This window comes from Simochromis diagramma, unplaced genomic scaffold (assembly GCF_900408965.1).
Source record: "Simochromis diagramma unplaced genomic scaffold, fSimDia1.1 OVJJ01000387.1, whole genome shotgun sequence".
Taxonomy (NCBI): domain Eukaryota; kingdom Metazoa; phylum Chordata; class Actinopteri; order Cichliformes; family Cichlidae; genus Simochromis; species Simochromis diagramma.
The window spans coordinates 6,922,035-6,936,233 of NW_024387152.1; the positions used below are offsets into that span (position 1 = coordinate 6,922,035).

General features: G+C 38.6%; 1 protein-coding gene across 12 annotated transcripts in view; it reads left to right on the plus strand.

Moving 5' to 3' along the window:
* The window catches only part of ubr4 (ubiquitin protein ligase E3 component n-recognin 4), a 53,734-nt gene extending 41,396 nt beyond the window's left edge, over positions 1-12,338 (plus strand). For all 12 annotated transcript variants that reach the window (XM_040047866.1, XM_040047869.1, XM_040047875.1 and 9 more), the window contains 26 exons: positions 48-175; positions 293-422; positions 535-695; positions 804-913; positions 1,284-1,425; positions 1,599-1,680; positions 1,819-1,992; positions 2,128-2,249; positions 4,487-4,684; positions 4,815-4,895; positions 5,038-5,125; positions 5,302-5,429; positions 5,646-5,753; positions 6,929-7,045; positions 7,173-7,363; positions 7,539-7,712; positions 7,811-7,910; positions 8,023-8,241; positions 8,325-8,438; positions 8,647-8,789; positions 8,906-9,031; positions 9,117-9,311; positions 9,496-9,720; positions 10,035-10,125; positions 10,367-10,529; positions 10,851-12,338. In XM_040047866.1, coding sequence (XP_039903800.1) covers positions 48-175; positions 293-422; positions 535-695; positions 804-913; positions 1,284-1,425; positions 1,599-1,680; positions 1,819-1,992; positions 2,128-2,249; positions 4,487-4,684; positions 4,815-4,895; positions 5,038-5,125; positions 5,302-5,429; positions 5,646-5,753; positions 6,929-7,045; positions 7,173-7,363; positions 7,539-7,712; positions 7,811-7,910; positions 8,023-8,241; positions 8,325-8,438; positions 8,647-8,789; positions 8,906-9,031; positions 9,117-9,311; positions 9,496-9,720; positions 10,035-10,125; positions 10,367-10,529; positions 10,851-10,915 — 3,575 coding nt within the window. In that variant the 3' untranslated portion in view covers positions 10,916-12,338. The remainder of the gene's footprint in view (positions 1-47; positions 176-292; positions 423-534; positions 696-803; positions 914-1,283; positions 1,426-1,598; positions 1,681-1,818; positions 1,993-2,127; positions 2,250-4,486; positions 4,685-4,814; positions 4,896-5,037; positions 5,126-5,301; positions 5,430-5,645; positions 5,754-6,928; positions 7,046-7,172; positions 7,364-7,538; positions 7,713-7,810; positions 7,911-8,022; positions 8,242-8,324; positions 8,439-8,646; positions 8,790-8,905; positions 9,032-9,116; positions 9,312-9,495; positions 9,721-10,034; positions 10,126-10,366; positions 10,530-10,850) is intronic.
* The last annotated feature ends 1,861 nt before the right edge of the window (positions 12,339-14,199 follow it).

Consider the following 14,199-nt stretch of genomic DNA (forward strand, 5'->3'; position numbering starts at 1 on the left):
TGTTGTATCTTTTGTTTTGTTTTCCCTCACTCCTTCCCCATATGTAGCCCTCAGCCTGTTCCTCATGTCTGTCAACATAAAGACACCAGTAGTGGTGGAAAACATCACACTGATGTGCCTGAGAATCCTGCAAAAGCTGATTAAGCCCCCTGCTCCCACTAGCAAGAAGAACAAGGTAAAAAAAAATTTGCTGCATGTTTAAAATAGATAAATATAAGCATATCTGTTGTGTCGGTTACCACTTGGTTGTATTATGCCACCTAACAAAGTCATGTGTGTTTTCTGTTTAAAGGATGCTGCTATTGAGTCTCTGACTACAGTCAGGCCCTACAGTAATGAAATCCACGCCCAGGCCCAACTCTGGCTCAAAAAAGATCCCAAAGCATCTTATGAGGCCTGGAAAAAGTGTCTTCCAGCAAGATGTAAGTATCGTGTCTGAACGGTTTACATTATCTGAGTGTCACAGGTTTATTCATTTATTGTATTTAATGAAATAGGAGCACTCAATAAACTTCTCATTGTTGTCTATCGCAGGTCAGGAAACGATGTCAAAACCTCAGGGGAAGGCTGAGTTACGGAAACAGTATCTACTTGAGAAGTATGTGTGGAAGTGGAAACAGTTCATGAGGTCTAGAAAAGGAGAAGGCCTTTTCCCGCGCCTGCTTAAACTGAGCCACAACAACTGGCTGCGACAGGTAATAATTAAAAAATAAAAAAAATGTTGTTTGCTTTGTTGGTTAGTTCACAAACCGGTAAATGCAATTTCTTAAAAAAAATGCTAACTTTAGCTCTACTTCTTGCAGGTTCTTTTCACACCTGCCACCCAGGCTGCAAGACAGGCAGCTTGCACTATTGTGGAGGCACTTACCACAATCCCCAGCCGCAAGCAACAAGTCCTGGACCTGCTCACCAGGTACGAGTCTCAACAGAAAGCCAGCAAGTCTAACAGACATGACATGCTCTATTTTGAATTTCATATACATAAATTAGGTTGATAATTCCAATGAATTTGGATATACTTAGCAATATAGCATAACTAGTTAAAGATGAATAGCTCTTATCATGTATTTCCATGATTTTATATTTGCTGGAAAATGAATTATCGGGCAGAAAAATAATATTATTTTAAATACTTTACAGATAAAGTGTTAAAGAAGAACATAATTCTGTGCTTAATATTGTAAATGAAAGAAAATGCGTCTCAGGCAGCTCACTTATTGCATAGTTTCTCAAGCAAAAGGATGAAAACTGTTAAAGTGATTAAAAAACTGTCCTTCTTTAAGTTATCTGGATGAACTGAGTGTCGCTGGAGAGTGTGCAGTGGAGTATCTGGGTCTGTACCAGAAGCTGATTAAGCCAACACACTGGAAGATTTATCTGGCTGCCCGGGGAGTCCTGCCCTACATTGGCAACCTGATCACCAAGGTATTATTTTAACGTTCAAAGAATGTAATTTTATAGTCAGATAAACACTGGTGTTTTTAATTTAGTATCTTCATAGTCCTCTTTCTTTCCCAATTTCAAACAACTAAAGTGTCACTAGATCCATTAGAAGTGCTCCTATTTCAGTATCTTATCTTGTTTATTGCTATGATCAGGAAATAGCCAATCTGTTGGCTCTAGAGGAGGCTACACTGAGCACAGACTTGCAGCAAGGCTACGCCCTCAAGAGCTTGACTGGTATGTTAGTTTCCATCTTTAGATTTTCAGCATATATACAGATTGAGTGGTACAAATTACTTTTATACCACAAGTAAAGTTGCAGCTAATTCAGACTTTCCTGAATCTTCTTTTTTTGGTTCTGTGTGTGTTTTTTAGGTTTGCTGTCATCTTTTGTGGAAGTGGAGTCCATTAAGCGGCATTTCAAAAGTAGGTTGGTCGGCACGGTTCTTAATGGTTATCTGTGCCTGAGGAAGTTGGTGGTTCAGCGAACCAAACTCATTGATGAAACTCAGGATATGCTACTTGAGATGCTGGAAGACATGACGACAGGTGGGCATTGACAATAATTATAAATTTAATTATGTTTTTAAAAAGATAATAATATTCTTATTTGGTCAACTGAATATTGTACATATTGTGCTTAATATTTTATTTTTTTATTTGTATGTCTTGTATTGTTCATAGGAACCGAGTCTGAAACCAAAGCTTTCATGGCAGTGTGCATAGAGACTGCAAAGCGGTACAACCTGGATGACTACAGAACACCTGTGTTCATTTTTGAGAGACTTTGCAGCATCATCTACCCTGTGAGTTGCCTTTACCTCGATTAGAGCTGCAACAAATAATTTGTCTTTAATTTCAATATAATGTTCACTAATTTTCACTAAGTCATACAAGTAATTTTCATTTGACTGAAGGCTTTCAAGTGCAACATCCTGCTGCTTTCTTGACATTTGAGATTAATGATCAAGTAATAAGAAGTAATTATATACAAATTGTTATATTATATACAAATATTTGTATTATATACAGATATATTTAGATTGAGTGTAGTTTGTGTTTTAACATTCATTCTTTGAGTTGTGAGTAAAGACGAAGAAGTGACGTGCTTGTGTAATTTTGGAAACAGTTTTGAAGCAGAATTTGTTTTAATCTGGAGTAGGGCTGGGCCATATCATACCGTTCAGGTAATACCGGTGTAAGGTTAGGCAATGATAAGAAAATGAAATATCGTAATAGAATACGGGTAAAACGCGCATGCGCAGTGCCTTTGTTTTCATACGCACATGGCAGAAAAAGCATGGCGGCGACAGAGAATGAGAAGGGCGAAAGCGGATCGTTGAATGACAGATGAACCAGAATTGCTTTATAGGTGCAACTTCAGTGGTGTGGAACTGGTTTGGCTTTCGTCTGTCAGATGCACACCAAAGCACAATTTTGTAGAGCATGCAAGCAGGCCGTTGTTATTAACGTGTTTTTCAGAAAATAAGTCGCTCTTAAAATCCTTTGATTTTTCTGAAAAATTGACAGTGCCGCTTATAATTCTTATGTATGAATTCTGGTTGTGCTTACTGACCTCGAACTGATTTATGTGCTACATGGCGCTCGAAAACCTGTCAAAAAATGTTTTGGTACAACTTTACTAAGCTACGGAGCTGCACCGCTTGACGGATTGTCGGAGCATTACAGCTACCGTAGTCAGGAGTCTCGCGGAGTGATATGTACTGTGCTTCAACATAATATTACCGTATTGTGTGTATAACCTCTTAAGTTTTGTGGATATTATACATGGTTATGCTGAGGATATGTCGGCCCACGTTCCACTGGAAATGCCTTTTGGTTAAACTGTCAGCAAGGATTTGCACTTGCACTGTTAAATTTTTATATATAACTTTAATGCACATAAAAAAACAGCTGCTTGTTTCAGAGCAGGGCGATATGACCAAAAATATTTATCACGATATACATTTGAAAATTTGCGATAACGATATAACTGACGATATAATTGACACTAGACAAAATACTTTACAACTCCTGAACTTTATTAGTGCAAAAAAATAAAACATCAATGTATTTTCACTTAAACAAGCAGCTTTTTTAAGTGCATTAAAGTTATATAAAAAATTAACAGTGCAAATGCAAATTCCTTGCTGACAGTTTAACCAAAAGGCATTTCCAGTGGAAATTGGCCGACATATCCTCAGCATAACCATGTATAATATCCACAAAACTTGAAGAGAGGTTATACACACACAATACGGTAATATTATGTTGAAGCACAGTAAGTATCACTCCACGAGGCTCCTGACTACGATAGCCATAATGCTCCGACAATCCATCAAGCGGTGCGGGTTCGTAGCTTAGCAAAGTCGTACTGAAACATTTGACAGATTTTCGAGCGCCGTGTACCACATGAAATCGTTTCGAGGTCAGTAAACACAACCAGAATTCATACATAAGGCATACGGGATTATAAGGGGCACTGTCGATTTTCAGAAAAATCAAAGGATTGATTTTAAGTGTGCCGTATTTTCGAAAAAACACTTTAATAACGACCGCCCGCTGACATGCTTTACCGAAAATAGTGCTTTGTTATGTATCTGACGGATGAAAGCCAAACCAGTTCCACACCACTGAAGTTGCAGCATTTTTACAAACCAATTCTGGCTCATCTGTTTCATTTAACGATCCCCTTTTGCTCTTCTCATTCTGCGTTGCCGCCATGTGCGTATGTAAACAAAGGCACTGCGCATGCGCGTTTTACCCATATTCTATCGCGATATTTCATTTTCCTATCGTTGCCCAACATTACACCGGTATTACCGTAAACGGTATGATATAGCCCAGCCCTCGCTTGTTTAAGTGAAAATATTTATTTATTTATTTATTTATTTTTTGCGCTAATAAAGTTGTGGAGTTGTAAAGTATTTTGTCTAGTGTCAATTATATCGTTATCGCAAATTTTCAAATATATATCGTGATAAATATTTTTGGCCATATTGCCCTGCCCTAATCTGGAGCATTTGTTTCATTTACTATCTAGGAAGAGAATGAGGTGACAGAGTTCTTTGTGACGCTGGAAAAGGATCCTCAGCAAGAGGACTTCTTGCAGGGTCGCATGCCAGGAAACCCCTACAGCAGCAACGAGCCCGGCATCGGTCCTCTGATGAGGGACATCAAAAACAAGATCTGCCAAGACTGCGACCTGGTGGCTCTTCTTGAAGATGACAGTGGCATGGAGGTAAAGTAACCTTACATTTGAGTTGCTTTGAAGGTTTCCTTTTCTTGTGAAATTATAAAAGGTGACACAGTTCAAGAAAAAATTACCAGATGTGTTTTTTGTTTTGTTTTGGGGTTTTTTTGTTTTTCAGCTTCTGGTAAACAACAAAATCATTAGTTTGGATTTGTCAGTGGCAGAGGTCTATAAGAAGGTGTGGTGTCCTACAAATGAGGTGAGACTCACATTTTCTATGAATTAGTTACACTTTTACAAACATTTGGAATCATACAAATTGTCATGAAATGCTTACAGTCCTTTAAAGAATTAATGGTACTGAGAGCCCACTGACCTTGTCTCCCCACCCCCCCAAAAAGGGTGAGCCAATGAGAATCATCTATCGTATGAGAGGACTACTTGGAGATGCTACTGAGGAGTTCATAGAGTCACTGGATTCAACTACAGGTTTGATTTGCTTTTAACTTGGTGTGTCTTCATAATTAGGGTCAAGCTTGTTCTCGTTTATGTGACATCTACCAGGTTTTGCCCTTAATATAATTATTGCTGTATGTATTCTTGGCCATCATATGTACCTGTATGCACAGAATGAGATGCAAATGTTTTAATTGACCACGTTACAGATGAGGAGGAGGATGATGAAGAAGTGTACAAGATGGCAGGAGTGATGGCACAGTGTGGAGGACTCGAGTGTATGCTCAACCGGCTGTCTGGAATCAAAGACTTTAAACAAGGAAGACATCTGCTCACCGTAAGACAGTATTTTTGTGTCAGAAAGCGTTTTGAAATAATACCATTCTTTATTCTCCAGTCATCAATGTAAACTGTAATTTATTTGTAATTTTGAATTCTTCTTTGAATTAGTAAAAACAAATGCTGGTTATCTAGAATATATGTCATTATTATTTAGAATTAAATTCATATAGTGCCCTAAATTAGAATTAAAACTTTTTTTTTTCTCCCCCAGGTTTTGCTGAAGTTGTTCAGTTACTGTGTGAAAGTGAAGATCAATAGGCAACAGCTTGTCAAACCAGAGATGAACACACTCAATGTCATGCTGGGAACTCTAAACTTGGTGAGTCTTATGCTGATTGTTGTGATTCAGTTTCTAGATTGTATTTTTATGTATATGAGAGAGAGAGAGAGAGAGAGAGAGAGAGAGGAATCGATACAAAATGTCAGTCCTTTGATACTTTGGTGTCACGGTTCGATATTTTTTCGATACAAAAAATGTTCATGCCTTTTTAATTTGTCATTTATTAAAATTATAAATGTATATTTTAACTCAAAAGTACAGTTTTTAAATTTAATGTTGCCAAAACAACAAAATAATAAAAAATAAATCTATCTGATTGAGAAATCACTCATCTTTGTAAAAGAGTTTATTACAGAGAAATGGCTCTTTCCAAAATAAAAGCTATACTATACGCTTCTTCTGGGCTATATTCTCAGCAGCATATTAAACATATCAGGTCCCCATAAGGAGAATCATGTGCTAACGGCTGTCTAAATGATTTGGGTAAAGTTTGCGTGCTTGTTGTTTTTGTCTGCTTCCACTTGTCTTAGCACTAGGATGATGTCGGCGTAAATGTGCAGTCATGTTCGTTGTGTTCCCACTAGTGCTGTCAGCGTTAATCTCGTTGAAATGACCTTAACGCCACAACACGGCAAATCTCCGTTAACGAGTTACCGCAGATCGCCCTGTGTGTGGGGCTGGATGGCGTCAACACGTTAACAAGCTAACTGTGCTAACGCGCTAGTTCCCACCAATTGAGCATTGCGTGGCACATCCGACATACTGTTTTACTTTTGTCCATGACGCGCTTACCTTCAGAGTCATACTTCACATGAAAACCAAAATAGTTCCAAACGCCAGATCTGAATGAGGGTGGGGGAGGTTCAATTTCGGGTAGCGTCGAGGCAGTTGCCATGTTGCAACGAGCTTAACTTCTGTCTTGCTAGCTTGCGCTGCGCTCAGTGGATCTGCTCTCGACAGTGCAGCCTAGGCGGAGTAGTCAAACGCAGATCCACTGAGCGCTCAACACAGACAGCATCGTCAGAAGAAAAGTTGATAAAATAAATAAAAAAATTTGTATTGTTCGATACATATGCGTACTGAACCGAAAGCACTGTATCGAATGGTTCAATATCGATACAAGTATTGTTGCACCCCTAATATATAGATATATAGATGGAGAGATGGATAGAGAGAGAGAGGGAAATATTTTTTTTATGTTATTTTTCCTTCAGGCCTTAGTGGCAGAACAAGAGAGTAAGGATAGTGGTGGAGCCTCTATAGCAGAGCAAGTCCTGAGCATCATGGAGATCATTCTGGATGAGGCCAATGCTGAGATTTCAGAGGACAAGGTAACAATCTGAAGCTAATTTTATCTTCTGCTACAATCATAAAATCATACCCTCAAAAAGACCTTTTAATTGCGTTTTTGTGTTTTGTTTAGTTTTTTTTAATTAGAAACTGTCTTGTCCTTTGCAGGGTAACCTTCTCCTTACAGGAGACAAGGATCAGCTTGTCATGTTGTTAGACCAGATCAACACCCTGTTTGTGCGCTCCAACCCCAGCGTGCTCCAGGGTCTTCTGCGCATTATTCCATACCTGTCTTTTGGCGAACTAGAGAAGATGAGGATTCTGGTGGAACGCTTCAAACCGTGTTGCAACTTTGACAAGTGAGCACTCAGCTTTTACTTACTAATAACCACATGAAGACTTTAAAGGGGCTATTATTTTACATTTTTAATGGATAAATCGGGCTAATCTTTGTAGGAGAACCATGCTCCTATGGGCACTTTTATAGTTAATTTAGTGAAATTGACTCTTATTTTTGTGTTGTGTTTCTTTAAGGTACGACGAGGAGCATAGTGCTGATGACAAAGTGTTTTTGGACTGCTTCTGTAAAATCGCTGCTGGAATCAAAAATAACAGCAACGGCCATCAACTGAAAGATCTTATTCTGCAAATAGGAATCACACAGAGTGCACTGGACTACATGAAGAAGCATATCCCAAATGCCAAAAAGTAGGTCTCTTGTAGGTAAATATTTTGTATACAAGTACAAATGCAAGATTTTTTGTTTTTAAACCGTCTTTTTTTGTTTTTCTGAAATCTCTCATCAGTCTGGATGCGGATGTTTGGAAGAAATTCCTCTCTAGACCTGCTCTACCCTTTATTCTCAGACTTCTCCGTGGTTTGGCTACCCAGCATCCCCCCACACAGGTACAGAATGCTTTGAATATTAGACTAAACTGGAGTCAACTCAGACAGTTCTTTTTGTAAACACATGAACCTGTCTCCCTAATATAACTGAGTGTCATCTTCTTTTGTCTAGGTGCTCATAGGCACAGATTCGATAACAAACTTGCACAAGCTGGAGCAGGTATCCAGTGATGAAGGCATAGGAACTCTAGCAGAGAACCTTCTAGAGGCTCTGAGGGAACACAGTGACGTCAACTTGAAGATTGAAGCAGCCCGCAGAGAAACCAGAGCTGAGAAAAAGCGTATGGCTATGGCTATGAGGCAGAAGGCTCTGGGAACTCTTGGCATGACGGTATTTATTTATTTATTTTTTTTATTACCACAGACTTGAATTGAAATGTGGATTTTATTGTAAGCTTTATGTTTGTCTTTCAGACCAATGAAAAGGGGCAGGTGGTGACAAAGACTTCACTCTTGAAGCAAATGGAAGAGCTGATAGAGGAACCAGGCTTGACCTGCTGTATCTGTAGAGAAGGTTACAAGTTCCAGGTATAAAAGCACATACAGGATTGAGGGAAGTTTGACATTATTTAACACTGAAGACGTCTGGTTTTGGAATCCTATTTAAAGTATCAGTAGCCAAATTGTAGATAATTAAAATGACACTCTTATCAGTCTGATTTGCTGTTTTTCTTGGCATGCTGAAATTTGTTGTTGTTTTCAGTTCTCATTTTCATTCTGGTTTCTCTTTCACTAGCCAACCAAAGTCCTGGGTATTTACACTTTCACAAAGCGTGTAGCCTTGGAGGAATTTGAAAACAAGCCTCGCAAGCAGCAGGGTTACAGCACTGTGTCGCACTTTAACATAGTCCACTATGACTGCCATCTGGCAGCAGTCAGGTAGCTACAAACACCAGCATTTACTCTATGATGTTTAGAGTACTCCTTACATTCTTTTTGTAGCCCCACTTTTCATTTTTTTTGTAATATATGCCTGTTATTTTTACTTATTTTAGGCTGGCTCGTGGACGAGAGGAATGGGACAGTGCTGCTCTCCAGAATGCTAACACCAAGTGCAATGGTCTGCTTCCTGTGTGGGGGCCACATGTGCCAGAATCAGCTTTTGCTACATGCCTAGCAAGGTTAAAAGAAAAAATCAGCATAAATTAGAGAGAACATTTTCTTCATGTGACACAATTTCTTCAACCAAACTCTTTTACTGCACAGGCACAACACATATCTTCAGGAGTGCACAGGCCAGCGAGAGCCCACATACCAACTCAACATCCAGGATACCAAACTGCTGTTCCTCCGCTTTGCTACTGAGCAGTCATTCAGCGTGGACACAGGAGGTGGAGGTCGAGAGAGCAACATCCACCTCATCCCCTATATCATCCACACTGTTCTCTATGTCCTCAATACGTATGTACATTTTTGATGTGCACAGAAAACACTTGCTGACATTTACTCAATATCGATGCTGAGGTGATACATGTGTGGGACTGATGAGGCTTAAAATAAAACACAAATCCAAAGTTTGATTTTACAGCTCATAGTTCTCATTCCCATCTCACCTTATTTCACTTTGCAAATTCTGTCACTGTAGTACAAGGGCTACGTCCCGAGAGGAGAAGAACCTGCAGAGTTTCCAGGAGCAACCATGTGAGAAATGGGTTGAAAGCTCATATGAAGTTGAAGGGCCCCACTATTACACCATCCTGGCCATGCACATCATGCCACCCGAACGGTGGAGAAGTTCTCGTCTGTACTTCCTGCGGAGACTTCTGGGCACTGCGCATGCCCGTAAAGTCTCGGCAGCCTGTGCAAACAAGTATGAGACCTTTCCTTTCCTGTCTCCATTTGTTTTACACTCAATGCAGGGCACCTTTGTCTGTGATATTAATTAAATCCTTCAAGCAGGGAGCACGTTCAGTGCCAAATTATTAATTTATTTGCCAATAATTCCAACAGGAAACTTTTACACTAGTGTAATTTTATTTTGAATACATCTAAGACATGTGAGTATTCACCATTGAAGCAGGTCAGAGTTATAAATTTAAAAAGAAAAAGGAACAACCATTGAATGTTGTGTCCATTATTTATCTCAGAAGGTCTTCATCCACATCTTCTCTTATCTGTTCTCAGGCTCACAGATAAAACACCAAAGGAATATGCAGTGTATCGCTCACCTCTTCTTTTCTGGGGCCTGGTGGACCTGGTCTACGACATGTTCAGGGTAAAGTATTTTGCCTGTCGATACTGTAAAACGATGGTATTATGCTCTTTCAATTTTGGGGATGCTTTGTAAAAATAGGAATCATTACCTGTAAAAACAGAATTCAGAATGTTGTTTGTTTGTTTGTTTGTTTGGGGGGGGGGGTGTTTAGGGACATTTTCAATCTAATGGGAACATTGACATTAGATAAATAGATAATATACTGTAATTCCCTCTTCTGCTCTTGATTTTGTTTTTACAGAAGGTACCAACCAGCAACACAGAGGGCGGCTGGTCCTTCTCACTGGCAGAATATGTCCGTCACAATGACATGCCCATCTATGAGGCCTCCGAGCGTGTGCTCAGGGCTTTCCAGGATGAACTCATGCCCGCTGAATCCCTGTCAGAGTTCTTTGATGTTGTAGGTCAGTATGCACACACACCTATGTTTCTGGCTGATACTATTCTGATACTACTTCTTTTTAGACAAAATAAATCATCTCAGATAGAGAAAGCCCACGAAAAAGAACGTTTTGGTAGTGAAATTTCAGTGAAATCCATCCCAAATAAATGCCGTCAGTGAATAAGAGGATTTGCATTATTCAGTGCAGAAGTATAAACAAGCTTCACAGTTTATTTTCGTCTTCTCTTATGCCATTTTTCTTTTAATTTACGACACTTCTTTTCTGGTGTGAATAATAAACTGTGGTGTTGGTCGAATGTTACTATTAAACTTTGTTTTTCAGGTCTCCTCTCTGAAATTCCAGACCCGGACCTCTTCCTGCAGGATTTGTTGAACTCTTTGCCCTAATGGCCAACCTCAAACCACAACCCCTCAAACACAAAACGCCCCTGCAATTATCATCTGGACACCTACCAGCTGAACAAAAATTTACTTTTTACACACTGATATTCACACAGTGTATACACCACGCTTCCTACTTAACTCCCACTCCCATATGACATCTTCAAATGATCTTTAAGCAGAAACTATGTGTAGTTTAAAAAAAACAAAGAAAAAGAGAAAAGATCCATCTCTGTAAAGTTTAACACAGAAACACCGTGCTGTCAAAGGTTGGGGAGGGCACAAAAAACAGAATTTACACTTTGATTCAAACTCTTTCAGACTAGAGTTGAGATCACAACTTGTTTTGTTTCAGGAAGCTTGAGGGAAAAAAGAAGCAGGGCTCTGCCGACCACCCAGCCACAACCATTCACATCTGTCACCATCAAGGCATCTGTCTCTTTATGATGCCATAGATGATCAAAAAAAGGCCAGCTGAATTTAATGATTCATGTGAAAAGAAGAAATAATAGGGTTGTTTTTTTTTGTTGATGGGAACAGCCTACGAATTCTGTTTTGTTGTGATCCTATCTTTTGGCTTTAAACTCCTCCCCCTCTCTTTGGGGTACAATAACTAAAATGTTTTGGGTATTTGACCCACCACCTATGAAGAGCGGCATTTGATTTTAACTCCTTTTCCTTTTTTTTTGTTTTTTTCTTTCCATTTTTGTTTTGCTTTAAGTTTTTGTTTTTTTGGTAAGGGTTTTTTAAAATGGCAGAAGGTTTCACTGTCACATGGTTGCAAGCTAACCTGTCCTTTTCTTCTGGGCTTTTGCTGTTTGATCTTCATGTAGGGTCTAACTGGAATTTGAGTGACGGACAGGGAAACAAAAAAGCAGTTTGGTTTTATTTTTTTCTTGTATCGACCTTGGAAGCAAAGAGGGGGAAAGAACAATGAAGTGTTTTATTTTCTTCCACAAAGCTATGCCTTGGTGATGAAGTAAACTTTGGATTGATGAAAACATTTCCATCTGTTGCAATGAAACACCAGACTTGTCTAAATGAATAATAAACATAGACCTACATTATATCCTTTACACTTTTTCTCTTTTGACTAATTATTTTGACTTTTTGTTTTTCCCTCTTGAGCCTCTCTGCACTCTTTAATTTAGGTTTTGGTTTTCCTCAAAATTTCTGGAAACACACACGTCAGTTTCCAGAACAGATTTCTGGAAAGCAAAGTCTCACTTTTACCCTCAACAGTTGAGCAAACTTTCAACTTAGTTATTACAGCACCCTTGTACTCAAGAGTTGAATGCATGGTGTGGAGTTCACCCAGTTTCTCGTCAATTCACCTATTCCCGCTGCTATACGATGTTTAACTGTTGCTGAATGTCTGCTTTTTGAATTTAGCCTATGATTAATAAAGCCGTAATAATTCCAAATCTGATTCAGGGTAACCTCTTCTGTTCCGGCTGGTTTCTAGATTTGGGGAAAAAAATATTAAAACCTGCACCTTTGTTTCCTTTAATCGTATGACAGTGCTCATAACACTGCTGTCTGTAAACATGCACAGAATACAAATGAACTCTAAATAATGTGGAAAGTGTAGTTTAAATTGGATCTCATATCTGTTGGATTGATTTAGTCTTTGACTGTTTCATTAAAATTAATTTCTTCACATTTTGCTTCAAAGGCGACATTTTCTTAGAACTTCTTTAGGTGGTCTTGAGAAATAGTTCCCCAGGCTCTCTGAAGGTCTGGATCCTGGATACTTCGAGAAGCCTGGAGAGCTGTTCCTGAAGACCACTTAAAGTATATCACAAGAATGCTCCCTAATAGTTTAGACGAAGAATAGGAAGACTGTTACAACTGCACAATCTGTTTTTCCCCTTTATATATTTGCACATTTCAACTAACTGCACCTACTTCCAAGTTTTTCAAGCAAAATGTAAAGAAATGAAGGGTGGCTAGAGACCTTTTGTGCAGCACTTTACATCAATCAGTATACTTTTCATTAAAAATGCAGGCATGTGCGTAGTGGTGTAAGATGGTAAGTCCCCAGTCTGTGCATGAAAAGAGGAAGTAATCAGAGGGTTAAAACTCCAGAAATGTATTTAAGAACACTTTTATAAAAGTTTGCAGCTTTAAAGCAGAGCTCTGAGAATTCATGGTTGAATAATTGTGGATCACATGTGAAGTGTTGTTGCATTAATGCACACTAGAGGGTGACATTGATTATGACACTAAAGTGCAAGATATGGAAGTCGAACCTTTCTGGGCTCAACACAGAATCATAATTTAATCATTTACATTTTGAAAGTGCTGGAGCAAACAGAATAAAGAAAAAAAAATATATATATATATAAATATATATAAATATATATTTAAAAAAATTTTTTTTAATCCATTTTGTTAGAAAACAAAACAAGCAGCACATGATGGGAAAACATGTCATTTTACTTAAAATTGCACAGGAAAGCACATTGCACTTTTCACTTATGGCTTTCAGCAACAGATTTTATACATGACTGACAATATCTTAAACATTTACAAAAAGTATGCATTGGCATAAAATAAACTTTTACCCTTTATACAAAGGAATATGACTTTCAGTTTAATAAAACTGTAATAACATGATCTTAAAGTTCTAAGAAGTACTTAGATTTAAGGCATAACATGCACATTTCTAGGGCCTGTATAATGACCAATAGGATCACGGTGCAGGTAGTCACAGTTAATGAGAACTCCCATCTTTTCCACCATTTGTGCTTAAGAAGACATTTGGAGAAAAAAAGTTTATAAAAATGCCTAGATTTTGTTTTCCTCTTCGTATTTCAACCCTCTTTCGGTGCACTTCTTACTGGCAACACAAAGGCGACACATCCTCAGAAGGTGAGGGGAACAGCCTCATGACCTCTCTGGAGGATTTGGTGTAGCCATTATGGAAAATGAAGGCCTTCTTCACTGTGAAAAAGGAGACAGTCTTGTCCCACACGTCAGAGCTGCTCATTCCAGTGCTTAGATGGCTCTCTAACGTGGAGCGGAGCCTCACTGCTCTGTCTGTGCACTTCCTTTCCAAAATCATCATCTTACACAGGCTGTGGAAGGAGATGGAGAAACATCAAATTAATGGTAGATGCAGAAAATTGGGTTGTTTCCAGGAGAAAACTACCAGCATGCTTAAATAATGACGGCACCTGTAGAAATGGTTTTGGTAACATTCATTCAACATAAAAAAAAAAAAAAGGAAAAAAACAAAACTTTCAATCACTTTTGAGTCAAATTCACAGATAGTGGAAGAAACATTG